General features: G+C 34.9%; 2 protein-coding genes across 2 annotated transcripts; both read left to right on the top strand.

Moving 5' to 3' along the window:
• The first annotated feature begins 158 nt into the window (after positions 1 to 158).
• Positions 159 to 6,962, top strand: bloc1s1 (biogenesis of lysosomal organelles complex-1, subunit 1). Its single transcript, XM_079241720.1, has 4 exons — positions 159 to 336; positions 450 to 522; positions 4,337 to 4,469; positions 6,399 to 6,962. Exons 1-4 carry the CDS (start codon positions 276 to 278, stop codon positions 6,507 to 6,509), a joined length of 378 nt encoding a protein of 125 aa, XP_079097846.1. The 5' UTR covers positions 159 to 275; the 3' UTR covers positions 6,510 to 6,962.
• A 2,518-nt stretch (positions 6,963 to 9,480) lies between these two features.
• Positions 9,481 to 11,776, top strand: rdh5 (retinol dehydrogenase 5 (11-cis/9-cis); the record flags this gene model as incomplete). The annotated part of the gene is made up of 5 exons (XM_079242046.1): positions 9,481 to 9,557; positions 9,648 to 9,970; positions 10,092 to 10,350; positions 11,066 to 11,229; positions 11,556 to 11,776. The coding sequence occupies 5 exons, from the start codon at positions 9,481 to 9,483 to the stop codon at positions 11,774 to 11,776; spliced, it is 1,044 nt and encodes a 347-aa protein (XP_079098172.1).
• Between the last annotated feature and the right edge of the window lie 2,211 nt (positions 11,777 to 13,987).

Genomic DNA, 13,987 nt, shown 5'->3' with positions numbered 1-13,987 from the left:
CATATAAATCCTTTTTCGGTGGACTTGTAGAGTCCACTACCTGTCCAAACACACAGTTAATGTTTTAATTCAGGTTTATTAATTCCTTACACAAATTACTCTAATAACTGACGGCATGCCACGCCCATATATGACACCCTCTCGCTTGGTCTCGTGACCAAAGCTTTACTTTGACGCTGCTTGTCACCTTTTGTATTTATGTGATGAAAAACCAGCTTTATTCCTTAAATCATTCGGTATTTGTGATAAAAAGTCACGACAGCCGTTGAACCAAGATGCTGTCTCGCCTTTTGAAGGAGCACCAAGCGAAGCAAAACGAGCGGAAGGAGCTGCAGGGTGGGTCAGAGCTAATAGCTGGAAAAGCTACAATGCTAAAAACATACCTCAAACATGAGGCCGCTGCAGTTTGTACATACTGGTTTCAGGTGATTTCCCATGTTTTGCCGCAGAGAGACGCAGACGTGAAGCGATTGCTGCAGCAACCTGTCTCACGGAAGCTCTGGTAGATCATCTCAACGTTGGGTATGAAAAAGCATTATGTTTACACGTGAGATTGTTTGTTGTTGTCACAGTAGTATTTGAAAACAGACTTTCCCTTTTATTCATTAACTTTATTATAGCTATACAGTATTACCTGAAGGTTTGGACACACTTACCCGTTATATTTAATGAGAAACTGTCCAAACTATTGACTGATATTGTATGTATGAAGAAAAAAAAGATACAAATTTTAACATATTTAAATGTATTATCATTTATTATGTAAATGATAATACAAGCAGAACTTGTATTATTGTTTAGCTTGAACAATAGTAGTAAATAAATTATAATTATAAACTTCAAGTATCCAAGCGCATTGTATAATATGCCATACCAGAGGCCGACAGTGAATCAGTTTTATCCACGTATTTATTTTAATGATTGAAAGTCTTCATAAAATCCAAGCATTGACAGAAATACAGGTGCTGTCATTTGGTTTTTTAGAGTAATTGCTTCTGTTTTGACCATAGTTGTTGTAGCATAATTGCAATAAACATGATTGTTTTCATTTTAAGACCAGTCTTTTCAAATAATCTAACTAGCCTAATGCAATGATGCAAAAAGCTTAATTTAATGCTAGCCTACTCTCCTAACTTCTTCAGGACATTTGTTTAAGTTCAAGTTCATGTTCAAGTTCATTTATATAGCACATTTCTACAGCAGCAGCTGCCCAAAGTGCTGAACAATAAAACAACAAACAACAACACTCCACAATTTAAAATTAAACAGTGCACATTAAAAATAAAATCTGGACTCAAAACAAAAATCTAAAATAAAAGTAAAAAAATTAAAATACAAAAAGAAAAAGAAAAAGCTCAGGGATGACCAAATGCCAGCGCAAAAAAGTGGGTTATAAGGACAGACTTAAAATCAGAGACAGATTGAGCAGCTCTGATGTGAAGGGGAAGGCTATTCCATATCTTAGGAGCAGCAACAGAAAAGGCTCTATCACCCCTGGATTTTAATCTGGCCAATGGGACCTTAAGTAAAATTTGAGAAGAGGACCTAAGAGTCCTGGCTGGAGCATGTTGATGTAACAACTCTGACAAATACGAGAGAGTCAAACCATTTAAGGCTTTAAAAACAATCAATAAAATCTTGTACTGAGTCCTAACTGGAAGCTGGTGCAGAGAAGCGAGCACAGGTGTGATATGATCATAACGTCGTGTTCCTGTAAGCAACCGAGCTGCAGTGTTTTGGGCAAGCTGCAGTCGGTGCAAAGTTAACGCCAAAATAGCATGTATAATGTAAGGTGAAAGGTATAATGTATGCTAATCACAAAACTGACCTCAGCTCCTTCATTTCTGAGAGTAGATTCTAATATTTAACGACTATTAGTATATGTATAATCAAAAATGATAGGGATGTTAAACTTTCCTGTGGAATTGATAGAAAATATGAAAGGTTCATGCTGCACTGTTATTATCATGAATATCACCACTATGCCACCAAGCAGCAAGTGTTGATGAGCACTTTATACATCTGACTTTGTTTACAAGTGAATGTTTAATGAAAAGAGGTGTCATATCACACTTGTACTTTTGTTTAGAACAAAATAATTTAGTCTTCAAGCTTCAACCAAATTGAGTCAGTTAAATGTTTGTTTTCTATCTACTCCCAACTGTATGATATATTGACTTTATTATTAATATGATGGGAATTTCATATCTTGAATTTCATATCTAATTTAATATCTTGGGAATTTCATAAAATTTTGTGTATGGATTGTATGTGTGTTTTCTTGTTTCTATTTTATTTCAATACATTTTATTAGGTGGATGTTTTGAAATATGAAAGTGCAAATTTATATATAAAATGTGTGTCTATATGTATATACATATACATGATGATTTCACTTTAAATATTTTTTTAAATATATACTAAATAATTATTATTACTATTGTAAGTCATGTATTGCCATTCATGAGCATTTCAATCTGCTGTTATTTTTCATGAACTGCACTCATTTTGGTTTTTTTATTAATTTTTTTTATTTTATTTTATTAACAAGTCTGTTGTGGAGACAGTGCATCTCCTGTGTAGAATGTGATTAGGAGTAGATCAGATCTTCAGAAAAGATAGCCATGCTGTCACACCTTGGTAAAGAAACTAAGAAACCAACCAGGCCAGAAATCTGGGTGCAGTGATGGACTCATACTTAAATTTTGAAAAACACATTTAAGGAATGACAAAGTACCCTAAGAATATATCAAGGATAAAAAAAATAAATAAATAAAAAATATGACATCACAGCCAGACCTGGAAAAACTAGTCCATGCTTTCATATTTAGTCGGCTTGATTAATCTAACTGTTTTTACGAGTCTTCCCAAAAAAATATATCGGACAACTGCAACTAATTCAGAACTCTGCTGCTTGGGTAATCACAAAAAACCAAGAAAGTGGACCGCATTAGTCCAGTTCTGAAGTTATTATACTGGCTCCCTGTCCGCCAGAGGATAGACTTTAAAGTTGTGCTGCTGGTCTATAAAGCTCTGAATGGTTTAGGACCAAAGTATATCAGAGACTTTCTGTCCCATCATGAAAATACCAGACCCCTCAGGTCATCTGGATCAGGGTTTTTTTGTTTTTATCAGTTCCTTGAGTCAAAACGAGACATGGAGAAGCTGCTTTCAGCTTCTATGTTCTTCATATCTGGAACAAACTCAGATCAGCTGAAACGCCCAGTTTATTTAAATTGAGGTTAAAGACCCACCTGTTCATTTCAATAGTTTTTATTCAAAGCTATTTTTAGTTTATTTCAAGTCCAAATCTGCATGTTTCTTTATTTGATGGTATTTCTTTTTCCTTCCTTTAGTTATGCCTCTATTATTTTAATGCCCTATAGTCCCTGTAAAACACTTTGAATCCCCCTGTTGTTGAATTGTGTTATATAAATAAACTTGCCTTGCCTTAAGGTGAAAACAAACTGTTTCTCTGCTTTGCAGTGCCGGCCCGAGCCTTTCCTTACCAGATATTGACAGCTGGTGTAAACAAAGGCATTTTATCCCTTCCTTTTTGCAGTCAGCATATTAGCAATTTGAAAATGTAATTTTCTAAAGCAGACAAGAACCTGTGAACTATAATGTACACACTCTAACAACTTTTACTTAAGCTGCTTGAGTCTTTCTATAAGAGTATTTGCAATTTTTTTGTCTCATAGGTATGGGCACCAGCTCAACTTTAACAAACTTTTACAGGGGTACCTTACTTGTACATATTGACGATGTGCCATTGTTCAAACAGATTTTACTAAATCTGTATCACATGGAGTACAGATCCACTACATCTGTTTCTGAGCCAATAAAGTAACGCAATCCATTCCTGACTGGATAGAATTGGCTTAATTTATAACACAACCTGAAATAGCAAATTACACTTGTTTTAATTGTGAAAGATCTGAGGGGGAAAAAAATCAGCTTAAGTAATGAGAGAGGGATGCAAAGACCATTACAGTAGTTTCTGTATAAAAAGATTATGACTAACAAATATATATATATATATATATATATATATATATATATATATATATATATATGTATATATATATATATATGTATATATATATATATATATATATATATATATATATATATATATATATATATATATATATACATTTATTTATTTAGTTAGTTAGTTAGTTAGTTAGTTGCCAGTTTTTTAGTACCTACACACCAGGTTGTCAAAATACAAACTAACCCGTACGTGACATGGAGGCAATACTCTACGAAATGAATTGTTTTCATACAATAGAAATGCTGCAAAGCTTATTGGTTGTCTCTTTTTTCACCTAAGTGTTGCCCAGGCATACGTAAACCAGCGCAAACTGGACCATGAGGTGAAGACGCTTCAAGTGCAGGCGACCCAGTTTTCCAAACAAACCGCTCACTGGATCAGCATGGTGGAGGGTTTCAACCAAGCTTTAAAGGTAGTCTACATTGTGTGCAAAATAGGACTAAAGTCTTGAATTGCAGACTTACTATTTTGTTTTTTTTTTAGATAAAAACTAATTCAAGTGATATTCCCTTGTACAGCTTTGTTATTTGTTTGAATAGTAAATGTAGACAGATTGTCCAAATAATAAACAACCTCATTTCATACATTATTTGTTTAAAAAACAAACAAATTTTGACCGGTTGAACCACGAATGTTGTCTCTTCGTGTTGTGCTTCTTGCTAAGATAATATAACCAGAAGTGTCACATTAAATTGCACATCGGATACGTAAAGATGTATGACAGATAAACTGGGACAAAACTGAAGCTTTAGTTATTGGTAATGAAGTTCAGAGAGAGATACTTTCAGTACATTACAATTACTTTCAACTCACATAATCCTGTTTTGTAGCAACATGTTAGAAATGTTATTAATACTTGTTTTTAATCATTTAAAGAACGTTACCAGAAGAGGCACTTTCTCTCTGAAGCCGGTGCAGAGACACTTTTTATGCATTTATAACTTCCAAAAGAGGTTATTACAACCCTGTTCTTTTGGTCTCCTGAGTTAAACTAGTACTCCTCTGCAGTTCCTCCAGAACCCTGTTATTAGGGCTCTGACTCGGACCAGAATGGGACAACATGTAAAACCACTTTTAATGTCTCTGCATAGGCCTTCTGGATCATTTAGTTTCAAGATTGTTTTTAAGTTTCTTTGACTGGTTTTTAAGGCTCTTAATGATCTTGGTTCTGAGTATTTTTCTGAACTGCTTTTATATTATGATCCATTTAGAAATCTCAGGTCCTTCAGGACACAAACTTTCTATTATTCACAAATAATAAACCAACATCCATAAGGACAGAACTATTTCTTCTTTTGGTCCATGTTTGTGGAACTACCTTCCTAAAGACCTGAGGACAGGACAAAAAAAATCACCTTTTTAACTCTGCTTTTATTTGGATTTTTATTATCTATTAATTAATAATTTGTTTGTTTTATAGTCTACTGTTGGTTATATTGTTTTTTATTTTCATTTTGTTTATGTTATCTTCTATTTTTACCTTATTTATTTGATTATTATTTATTTAATTTTCTGTTTTTAGTCTGTTAAAGGATTTTTTAATCTTACTTTATCCATATAATGTATTTTATTTCCATCATATTATTCTCGCTGTTGGAGCTTCCTCAGTTCAGTTTTGACTCAAATTCTGTTGATTTCTGTGTGTCTGTGTGTGTGGTCATGATTGTGTCCGTGTGGGGTGTGTGTGTGTGTGTGTAAAAAGGTGGAAGACTGGTTTGTTTTGTTTTTTTTTTAATATTTCCACAAAGCACTTTAGTTATTAGATTGTATAAAATGTGTTAAATAAATTAATTGATTTGGTTGATTTCAAGTCTACTAATATTAAAGTACAGTTGTTTCCTTTGATAGACAAAAAAAAAAAAAAAAAAAAAAAAAAAAAAAAGATTAGTTGCATTCAGGGACCTTGACGCAGCTGTTGCATCTGAGCATATTAGACAGGTGGTGAGAGCAATCCTTAAATGAGTTTCCACTCCCTCCACACTTGTACAGCTTGCATAATCGCCATATGGTTAGTTCGAGAAAAGATGCTATACATCAAATAATCTCATGGTAGAATAAAAATGTCTTGATTTGCCAGAATAAATGGATATTTTTCCTTCTCAGGAATGTATTTACTGGAAAAATCAGAAAATTTTAAAGATTTCTTTTTCATGTCAAGAGTTAACAGCTGGTTAGAAATATGTCTTGTTAGTGTTTGTTTATACAGCAAAGATGTCAAGTTTCCACATCACACTTGTATAAATCACATTCTAGATTTGACTGTCTTTAAAGTCTGATGCGATGATAACAAGGTAACAAGGTAGCAGCCGCTGACTTTCTCCTTCCCCTCCCCTTTTATCAGGAAATTGGAGATGTGGAGAACTGGGCCCGCAGTATTGAGATGGACATGAGGACAATCGCCACAGCTCTGGAGTATGTACACAAGGGTCAGCTCCAGTCCAGTTGCTCATAAAAGACACATGTGTTTTAGACCCTTACACTGGGAACTAAACACACGGAAATTAAAGGAAAACGCAGCCCAGAAATGACTTTGCTCCTTTGGGTGCACCCCTCTACACAGACTGAAAATGACCTTTTGCTCAGATCAACATCAGCTGGTCTGTATAACTTTAAAACGGCACTGGTAAGAAGGAGTTCGCAGTTGTTTTGGAGAGTCTGTCACGAGGTGTGTAACACTTATTTTTGACAATAAGTTATTCGTCATTAAACAGAGGAAGATTAAGTATTATATGTAAAAACTTCTTGCAGGTTCAAGAGCTTGTCAGAATGTGTTTTACTTGTCTTCTTGTTTGAACTATCAAAGCCTCTAATACGACAGCTTTGTGTTTTTTGGGACTTAATACCAACATTTTGCTTGTCTGTTCATACATGTCAACAGAAAGGACTGTACTTCTTTTGTTTCCATTTAGAGATTGGATTTTGTTTCTAATAAACATGAAAAAAGCTCAAATTGTGTTTTGTTTTGTTTTTTTCAAGTGATGACCAATAAGAAACTTGAATTGCAAAGAATGGAAAAATTATACAAGGAATTTAATTAGAAACTGAGAAACTGGAGAACACAGAAACTAAATATCAGTGACAGCATGAATAAGAGGTGTAGGGTTTATTGTTAAATCCAGTCAAGTTGGAAATAAATATAAAGAAATGCAAAGAACATCAAGGTCCTGTGGCTTTGTCCATGGCCGGTGGCTTAATGTGCCTGTTATGACACTAAGTGGAATAAAAGAGTCCTAAGTATAAGTACAAAGTTTTGCAATAAAAACCATGTGAGCCACTAAGTACAACAACTGAAGAAATATTTGGTGTGATTGGACAATCCATGGAATTTGTGACGTGAATAAAAGTTATGTCACGGTAACTGTGGCCGCTTAACTAATCACGTTTTAGATCTGCTACACATGCAACAGGCGTTATGCTTTTTTTTCTCCCCATCTGGAAATATTTGTGTCAACATTTTGACTGACATGTATCCAAATCTAAATCTCCATTTCTGCATTGTTTTGGTACTAAATATCTTGTGTCAATACAAACACAATCAGCTCGTTTTATTTGAGCTGTGTAACTAATATTCTTAGTGAGAAAACAGAAGACCCTCTGAGCCTTCATGAACACAAGGCTTTTGCATGTGGGATTATCATAACTTTGTATTAAAGCTCTGAAAACATAAAGGTCTTATGTTTGTATACTATGAACTCTACAAATAGTTTTTCTAGGTTTTTTTTTTTGTTGGGTTTTTTTTTTTTTTTGTCAACTTAAAACATACAGACTAAAGTTTTTATCCAGATAATGTGGGGTGTTTGGTTATTTTTAGAACAAAAAGAAAGAAGAAGTTTAAAGTTTAAAGAAGTTTATTCTGCAGAAAAAAGAAATTCTTAGGGATTTCATTTTTGACCAGTTTTTTTCTTCAACACACGCTAAATGGTTACGGAAGAGGGATTACTAGTAGACCTGTCTTAAGGGATAAACCACAGGGATAAAACTTCTCTTTGACCAGCCTCTCTGAGACAGAAGCATAAAGGAAAGATAAGAAGACGGATAACGTGTGTTGATCCATCATTTTTTAAAAAGAGAAAAAGGTAGGATGATTAAGTCTTCATATTAGCATTCATCTTAGCATTAGTTTACTCCAGTGATTAATAAGCTACTTTTATTTCATACAGGTGGTGAACATGTTTTTTTTTTTTTAATCCGACTAATGTTAAATGACTTATTTTAAAATTAAACTTAAATTGTCAATTTTTAATGAATATAAATTCTAATTTCTTAACATTTTTAAAGATCTGACATGTTTATCAGCTACAAGTTACACGTTTAACATCCATTAAATGACCAACATGTCACCAACACAGTTATGTTGTTGTTTTTACTGTAAGTGGACACATCTGGTGAATTTCAAGCTTTCCCGAAGTAGTGGCAGTATATTTGGCCTTAAAACTTCAAAATAAATGCAAACAGTTTTTGTTTTGTTTGTTTTGTTAGACCTTTTGTAAAGTTCATGCCAAACTATGATGGATGATGTGAACACTGTGCTCATCTTTCGTTACCATTTGAAACTTAGAATCTGGTTTTAAGGAGGTTTGAGTCATCTTTGTTTGCCCCAAATTTGTCAGGTTTTTTAAAAGAAAAAAAAAACAACTAACCACATAAATCCGATAGATTATCTTGCCATAACATGACAGTCATGAGTAACAAGAATGTAACAGACAAGTTTGTCAAAAGGCCATCTTCCTGTAGTAGAGAACAACAGAAAGGTTTGTATTAAAGAAGAGCATTGTCTCCAGACTTGTCCAATAACCAGCTGGAACAAAATGAACTGGGCTGCAGACAGTCACAAAATTTTGGATATTAACCTTAATTTACAGATGACTGTGTTTGCTGATTACCATTTGAGTCATTTGCAGAACAAACTGTGATTAAAGTTAATTTAAAGAAAAAAAATTGGGACATATGAAAGTTTTTTTCCTAATGTTTGATTGATTGATTGATTTAGTCATTTTCAGATATTTTTAAGGTTTTTTGGTTTTTCTTTTTTAACCAAACACTGAATAACTAATTGGTTTTCATTTGTGATCAGTTTAAGCAGCTCTACCACGGGTATTAAAATAATACCTCAAAACACTGTAATACCCCTGCCTGGGTCTAGCTCCCCCTCAATGCCTTTTTGTCTTCCCTAAGAGTATTATCCAAAGATTTGTCACATGCCCAAAGCAGCTAAAACTTTCCTGTGATACAGGCGCCTCTTTTACCGTGGCTCTCAGTGAACAAAGTCATTGTTTTCAATGGTTGTCAAATATGTTTGAAAGAACACTGAATTAATAAAACAGCACGTGATGAAACACAGGAAGGTTTTTCGTTATGGGGGATTCCTGAAATTAATTTATGCCATTCCATTTCCTGAAAGCCTTATTTGGTTTTTGTGCAGCATGTTTTTCCAGCAAGCTGACCAAAAACCGACTTCTGCAGGCTTCCTGGATACACAGTTTATCTACGATCTATTAGGGTAAGAAGTATGATTAATAACATACAACCACCTTCAAAGCAAATTCCTGCAGCTAACTTGTTGCCCTTTCTTATTCCCCTCCGCTCTTAGGGAAAATGCCTGGTTTTACATTGCTGCTTCTTTCATGGTATTGTGGATTCTCGGGTGGCTGTACAGAGACAGCCTGGAGATTGAGAACGTCAGTGACAAATATGTGTTTGTGACCGGCTGTGACACGGGGTTTGGTAACCTTTTGTGTAAGAAGCTGGACCGAAGAGGTTTTCGTGTGCTAGCTGGCTGTCTCACAGAGAAGGGAGCTGATGATCTGAAAAGAGTGGCAGGGCCTCATTTAAAGACTGTTTTGCTGGATGTGACCAGTCAGGACAGTGTCCAGAATGCCATGGAGTGGACCAAGAAGGAGGTTGGTGAGAAAGGTGAGAGGTGATAAAAAGTTGTTAAACCTAGGAAAACTCAGTCAATCATATGTAACTCCCCCAATGTCTAATATCATCTTGTCTTTTCTTTTTTTTTTTTGTCTTGTATTTTTCTATCTAGGACTTTGGGGTATTGTGAACAACGCTGGACGCTCATTGCCAATGGGTCCTTCTGAGTGGATGAAAGTGGAAGATTTCCACAGCACACTGAAAGTTAACATGAATGGAGTGATATCCATGACAATGACCTTCTTTCCTCTCATCAAGAAGGCTCGTGGCCGTATTGTAAATGTAGCATCAGTGCTGGGGAGGGTGGCTGCAAACGGTGGTGGATACTGCATTTCTAAGTTTGCAGTGGAGTCTTTCTCTGACTGCCTCAGGTAAGTTTCAACGATATTCATCAGTCAAAGAGATGGTTTCTGTGAGATTGGTGCTGAAATGAGAGGAATTCTCTACCCTGTTAGATTCATTGAATCTATTTTAACAAACAACAATCAGAACGCCATGCAGCCAAACAAGCCGTATTATTTACTGTTTAATAATGGAAAATGGTTTGGAGATTTGTGATATTTGGTGTTATTTGTGGAGAAGTAAAAAAAATAACCCAGCAAGAAAATAGATTTTGAGAAAAACAAATTGTACTAATGTAGAAACCCCTTGGCCTGAGCAGCTGCCTCAATGACATACGTTACCTTTTACAGGAAACAGGGAACACTGTTGTCTTCCTAATGCTTTATGAAAGCAAGTATCTTCTTTCATTGTTTGTGTTTTCATTTGATTGCAAATGAAAAGCTTTAAGCCAAAGTTCAGCCGCAAGAGTTCACAAAGATACGTTTTTGTTTTTTGTTTTTTTTTTACTTTACTCATAGCCAGTCATTCATTCTGTAACTATTGATGTTTTATAAACCATTCTCTTGAACAATTCTGAAGTTGCCAGATTGGGAGGCTACTTGGAAGGCTAAACTACTTATGTTTGTTATCCAAATCTGACAAAATATATCAAAGACCAATCAAAGACTGACTTGTTATAAAGTGAGTTAAAGTAGAGTATGAAGAAATATAGTGGTATAGTGTACATGAACTATCTGTTCTCAGGAGAGATATCAACTACTTTGGAGTCAATGTGTGCATCATTGAGCCAGGATTTTTCAAGACAGCTGTAACCAGCCTCGATCCCCTGGAAAGGGAGTTGCATCGCCTGTGGAACCAGCTCACTCCTGAAGTAAAAGCCAGCTATGGGGACAAGTACCTGGATAAGTGTAAGTTTACTGGAAATTAATGTCATTTCAGTACAATTAAACACTTCTTAAGGCTAAATATATTGTGAAATTGATTTAAAACCATTGTACGCTTCCAGTAAAATGTTAGGACACACTTACCCATGAGACTGAATGGGTAACTGTGTCCAAATTTATGAAAGGTACTTTGTCTTTGAGTATTTAATGTTATATGATTAATGGAAAAAAAATCTTTCCTCTGCAACAAATTTATAAAAATTATTTTGCATAAAACATCATCAATTTTCAGGTTATGTAAAATTTATTTTTTATAATATGCATTCACAATATGTGATTCTTCCGTGCAGACATCAAGGTCCAGCGTTTAATCATGAATGCTGTCTGCGACGCTGATCTCACCAAGGTGACCAGCTGTATGGAGCATGCTCTGACTTCTGCTTACCCACGCACCAGATACAGCGCCGGCTGGGATGCCAAGCTTATCTGGATCCCCCTCTCATACATGCCTTCCTTTGTAGTTGATATTGCATTGAAACTGGTGCTGCCACGTCCTTCAAAGAGTGTGTAACTTCTGATGACTTTGATAAAAAATGATTTCAAAGTTATAAGCCTTTTCATGTCATTCATCTCATTTGATGTGACATGAAGCCCGATACCAATAATCCTTATCAACAGAAAACATGCATATATATATATATATATATATATATATATATATATATATATATAAAAGCATGTGTGTGTTTCTCGATGTGTTTGTGTATGAAAAAATATGTGCATTGTCTATAGGTTAAAAAAAAATTTTGTTTGTTAACATAATGCAGTGCCTTTTAACACTGTTGTATATGTTGCTTGATATGGATGTTGTTAGCCATCAAAGACTGAATAAAGAGGATCATTTAAAGAAGCTGTGTTTCATACAGTGAAAAGATGCATTTAATTATTTATTATAACCCTCTGATGCATCATGTCCATGACAGTGGACACCTGTTTAAGGACGATTTTCAATTACATTCATAAGTCAGAATGGAATCTTTACAATTTCGCCACTTTGGTAGACATTGGGACAGTCGTCCAACTCACCGCAATGTGTGCATTCAAAGTATAAAATTTTATATTTACACAAAGAACTAAAATTCTAGTAAAATTCTTCTAGCCTCACAGCTAGAAGGTTGCTGGTTCAATCCTTGGCTGGGGCAAGGTTTGGACAGCAGCTTTTCTGTGTGGAGTTTACATGTTCTCCCCATGTGTGCGTGGGTTCTCTCCAGGTACTCCAGCTTCCTCCCACCATCCAAAGACATGCATGTTCGGTTAATTGGTTACTCTAAATTGCCCATAGGAATGAGTGTGAGCATGATTGGTTGTTCATCTCTGTGTGGCCCTGCAATGGACTGTCTAGGGTGTACCCTGCCTTATGCCCAAAGTCAGCTGGGATAGGCTCCAGCTTCCCCATGACCATGAATTGGAATATTTTCTTTTCATAGAATAGATTAAATAAATGAACTAAGTAAAAAGTCAAATAATATTAAAGACAGAGTGTATCCGTACATGTCTGTAACAGTAAAATATTGCATGTAAAAAATTTGGCATTGTGTTTTAATAGGTCATGCGTCAGAGGGTTAACTGTATGCCATGAGTTTCTGTGATGGGGAAAATGTAGAAAGACAAATAGACTGCGTACAACTCTACTTCATATTGTGATAACAATGCCAAAATCTTAATTTCACTTAAAAAACAAAACAAAAAAAACTTTTTTTCCATATTGACACTCATTTGACCTTTTATCTGAAACGTCAAATTCTTTCACATCCAAATTAAAAGGTTTTAAATTCCAAACAAAAAAGAAAAGCAAGAAAAGAGATGACTTTAAGCAGCCACAGTCACAGCATGCAGGCAAAGAGCAAAACAAAAGTTGTGCAGCTTGTAGACAGCCCAGACTGCACGGTCATAGGCCTATTTTAATTCGTCCACGAGACATAATGTACACATGATCTAATGATAATGGATTCGATTTATGTGGCGCTTTTCGTTGCTCCAGAAGAGCTTTACATTGAATCCATTATTCATTCACTCCTCATTCATACTTGATGATGGTAAGCTTCATGTACCCACAGCTGCCCAGGGACACACTGACGGAAAAAGGGACTGACCACCACAGAAACATTCATTCACATACCAGTGATGTCGACACTGGTGAAGTGTCTCGTTCTGCACAGACAGGGGGAACAGGATTCACACTGTGTGAGGATTTGTGCTTACAATTAACTGGATAATGCTTTCATGTCTTGTTTTACTATTTTATATGTTCAGAAATATGTTATTATAAAGGTTTATATTGGTTTTCTTCTAATTATTTTGCTTCCTTTTTCTTTTTCTTTAATTTTTACCTTTCAGGGTAAATGATTTATGTATAACTAGTTTATACAAACTAGTTGTGGTTGGGAATGTGATGGTCATACTATTTACCTACAAGTAATTTGGGATATTTCATTTATACCATATTCTTTTGGTTAGATAAATAAGAAATTCAAAATGCATTCAAAATAAAAGCTTGGATCCTGGGACCAGAATTGTATTTACAAGGTACATTAACCTTTAGTTTATTTTTTAATTTATAATAGGTTCCTCTTATTGACGTGGTTGGTATTTATAACCCCGAGCTCTGTAGCATTCAATTGCTTGTGGTAAACCGTAAATATTTTAGTTTTTTTTTTATCATTTAAATTCTATTATAAGTTTTTCAACATTTTCTTTGTTATTGTAATTTTTAAACATGCTG

This window comes from Telmatherina bonti (assembly GCF_933228915.1).
Source record: "Telmatherina bonti genome assembly, chromosome: 6".
In the NCBI taxonomy this organism is placed as follows: domain Eukaryota; kingdom Metazoa; phylum Chordata; class Actinopteri; order Atheriniformes; family Telmatherinidae; genus Telmatherina; species Telmatherina bonti.
This window is presented reverse-complemented; position numbering and strand designations above follow the sequence as displayed.

Excerpts from the sequence above, each read along its gene's own strand:
- bloc1s1 (XM_079241720.1), top strand. The coding sequence starts at position 276 with ATGCTGTCTCGCCTTTTGAAGGAGCACCAAGCGAAGCAAAACGAGCGG. Across the intron at positions 337-449 it reads CGAGCGGAAGGAGCTGCAGG|AGAGACGCAGACGTGAAGCG; the intron begins GTGGGTCAGAGC and ends GTTTTGCCGCAG. Across the intron at positions 4,470-6,398 it reads GTTTCAACCAAGCTTTAAAG|GAAATTGGAGATGTGGAGAA; the intron begins GTAGTCTACATT and ends CCCTTTTATCAG.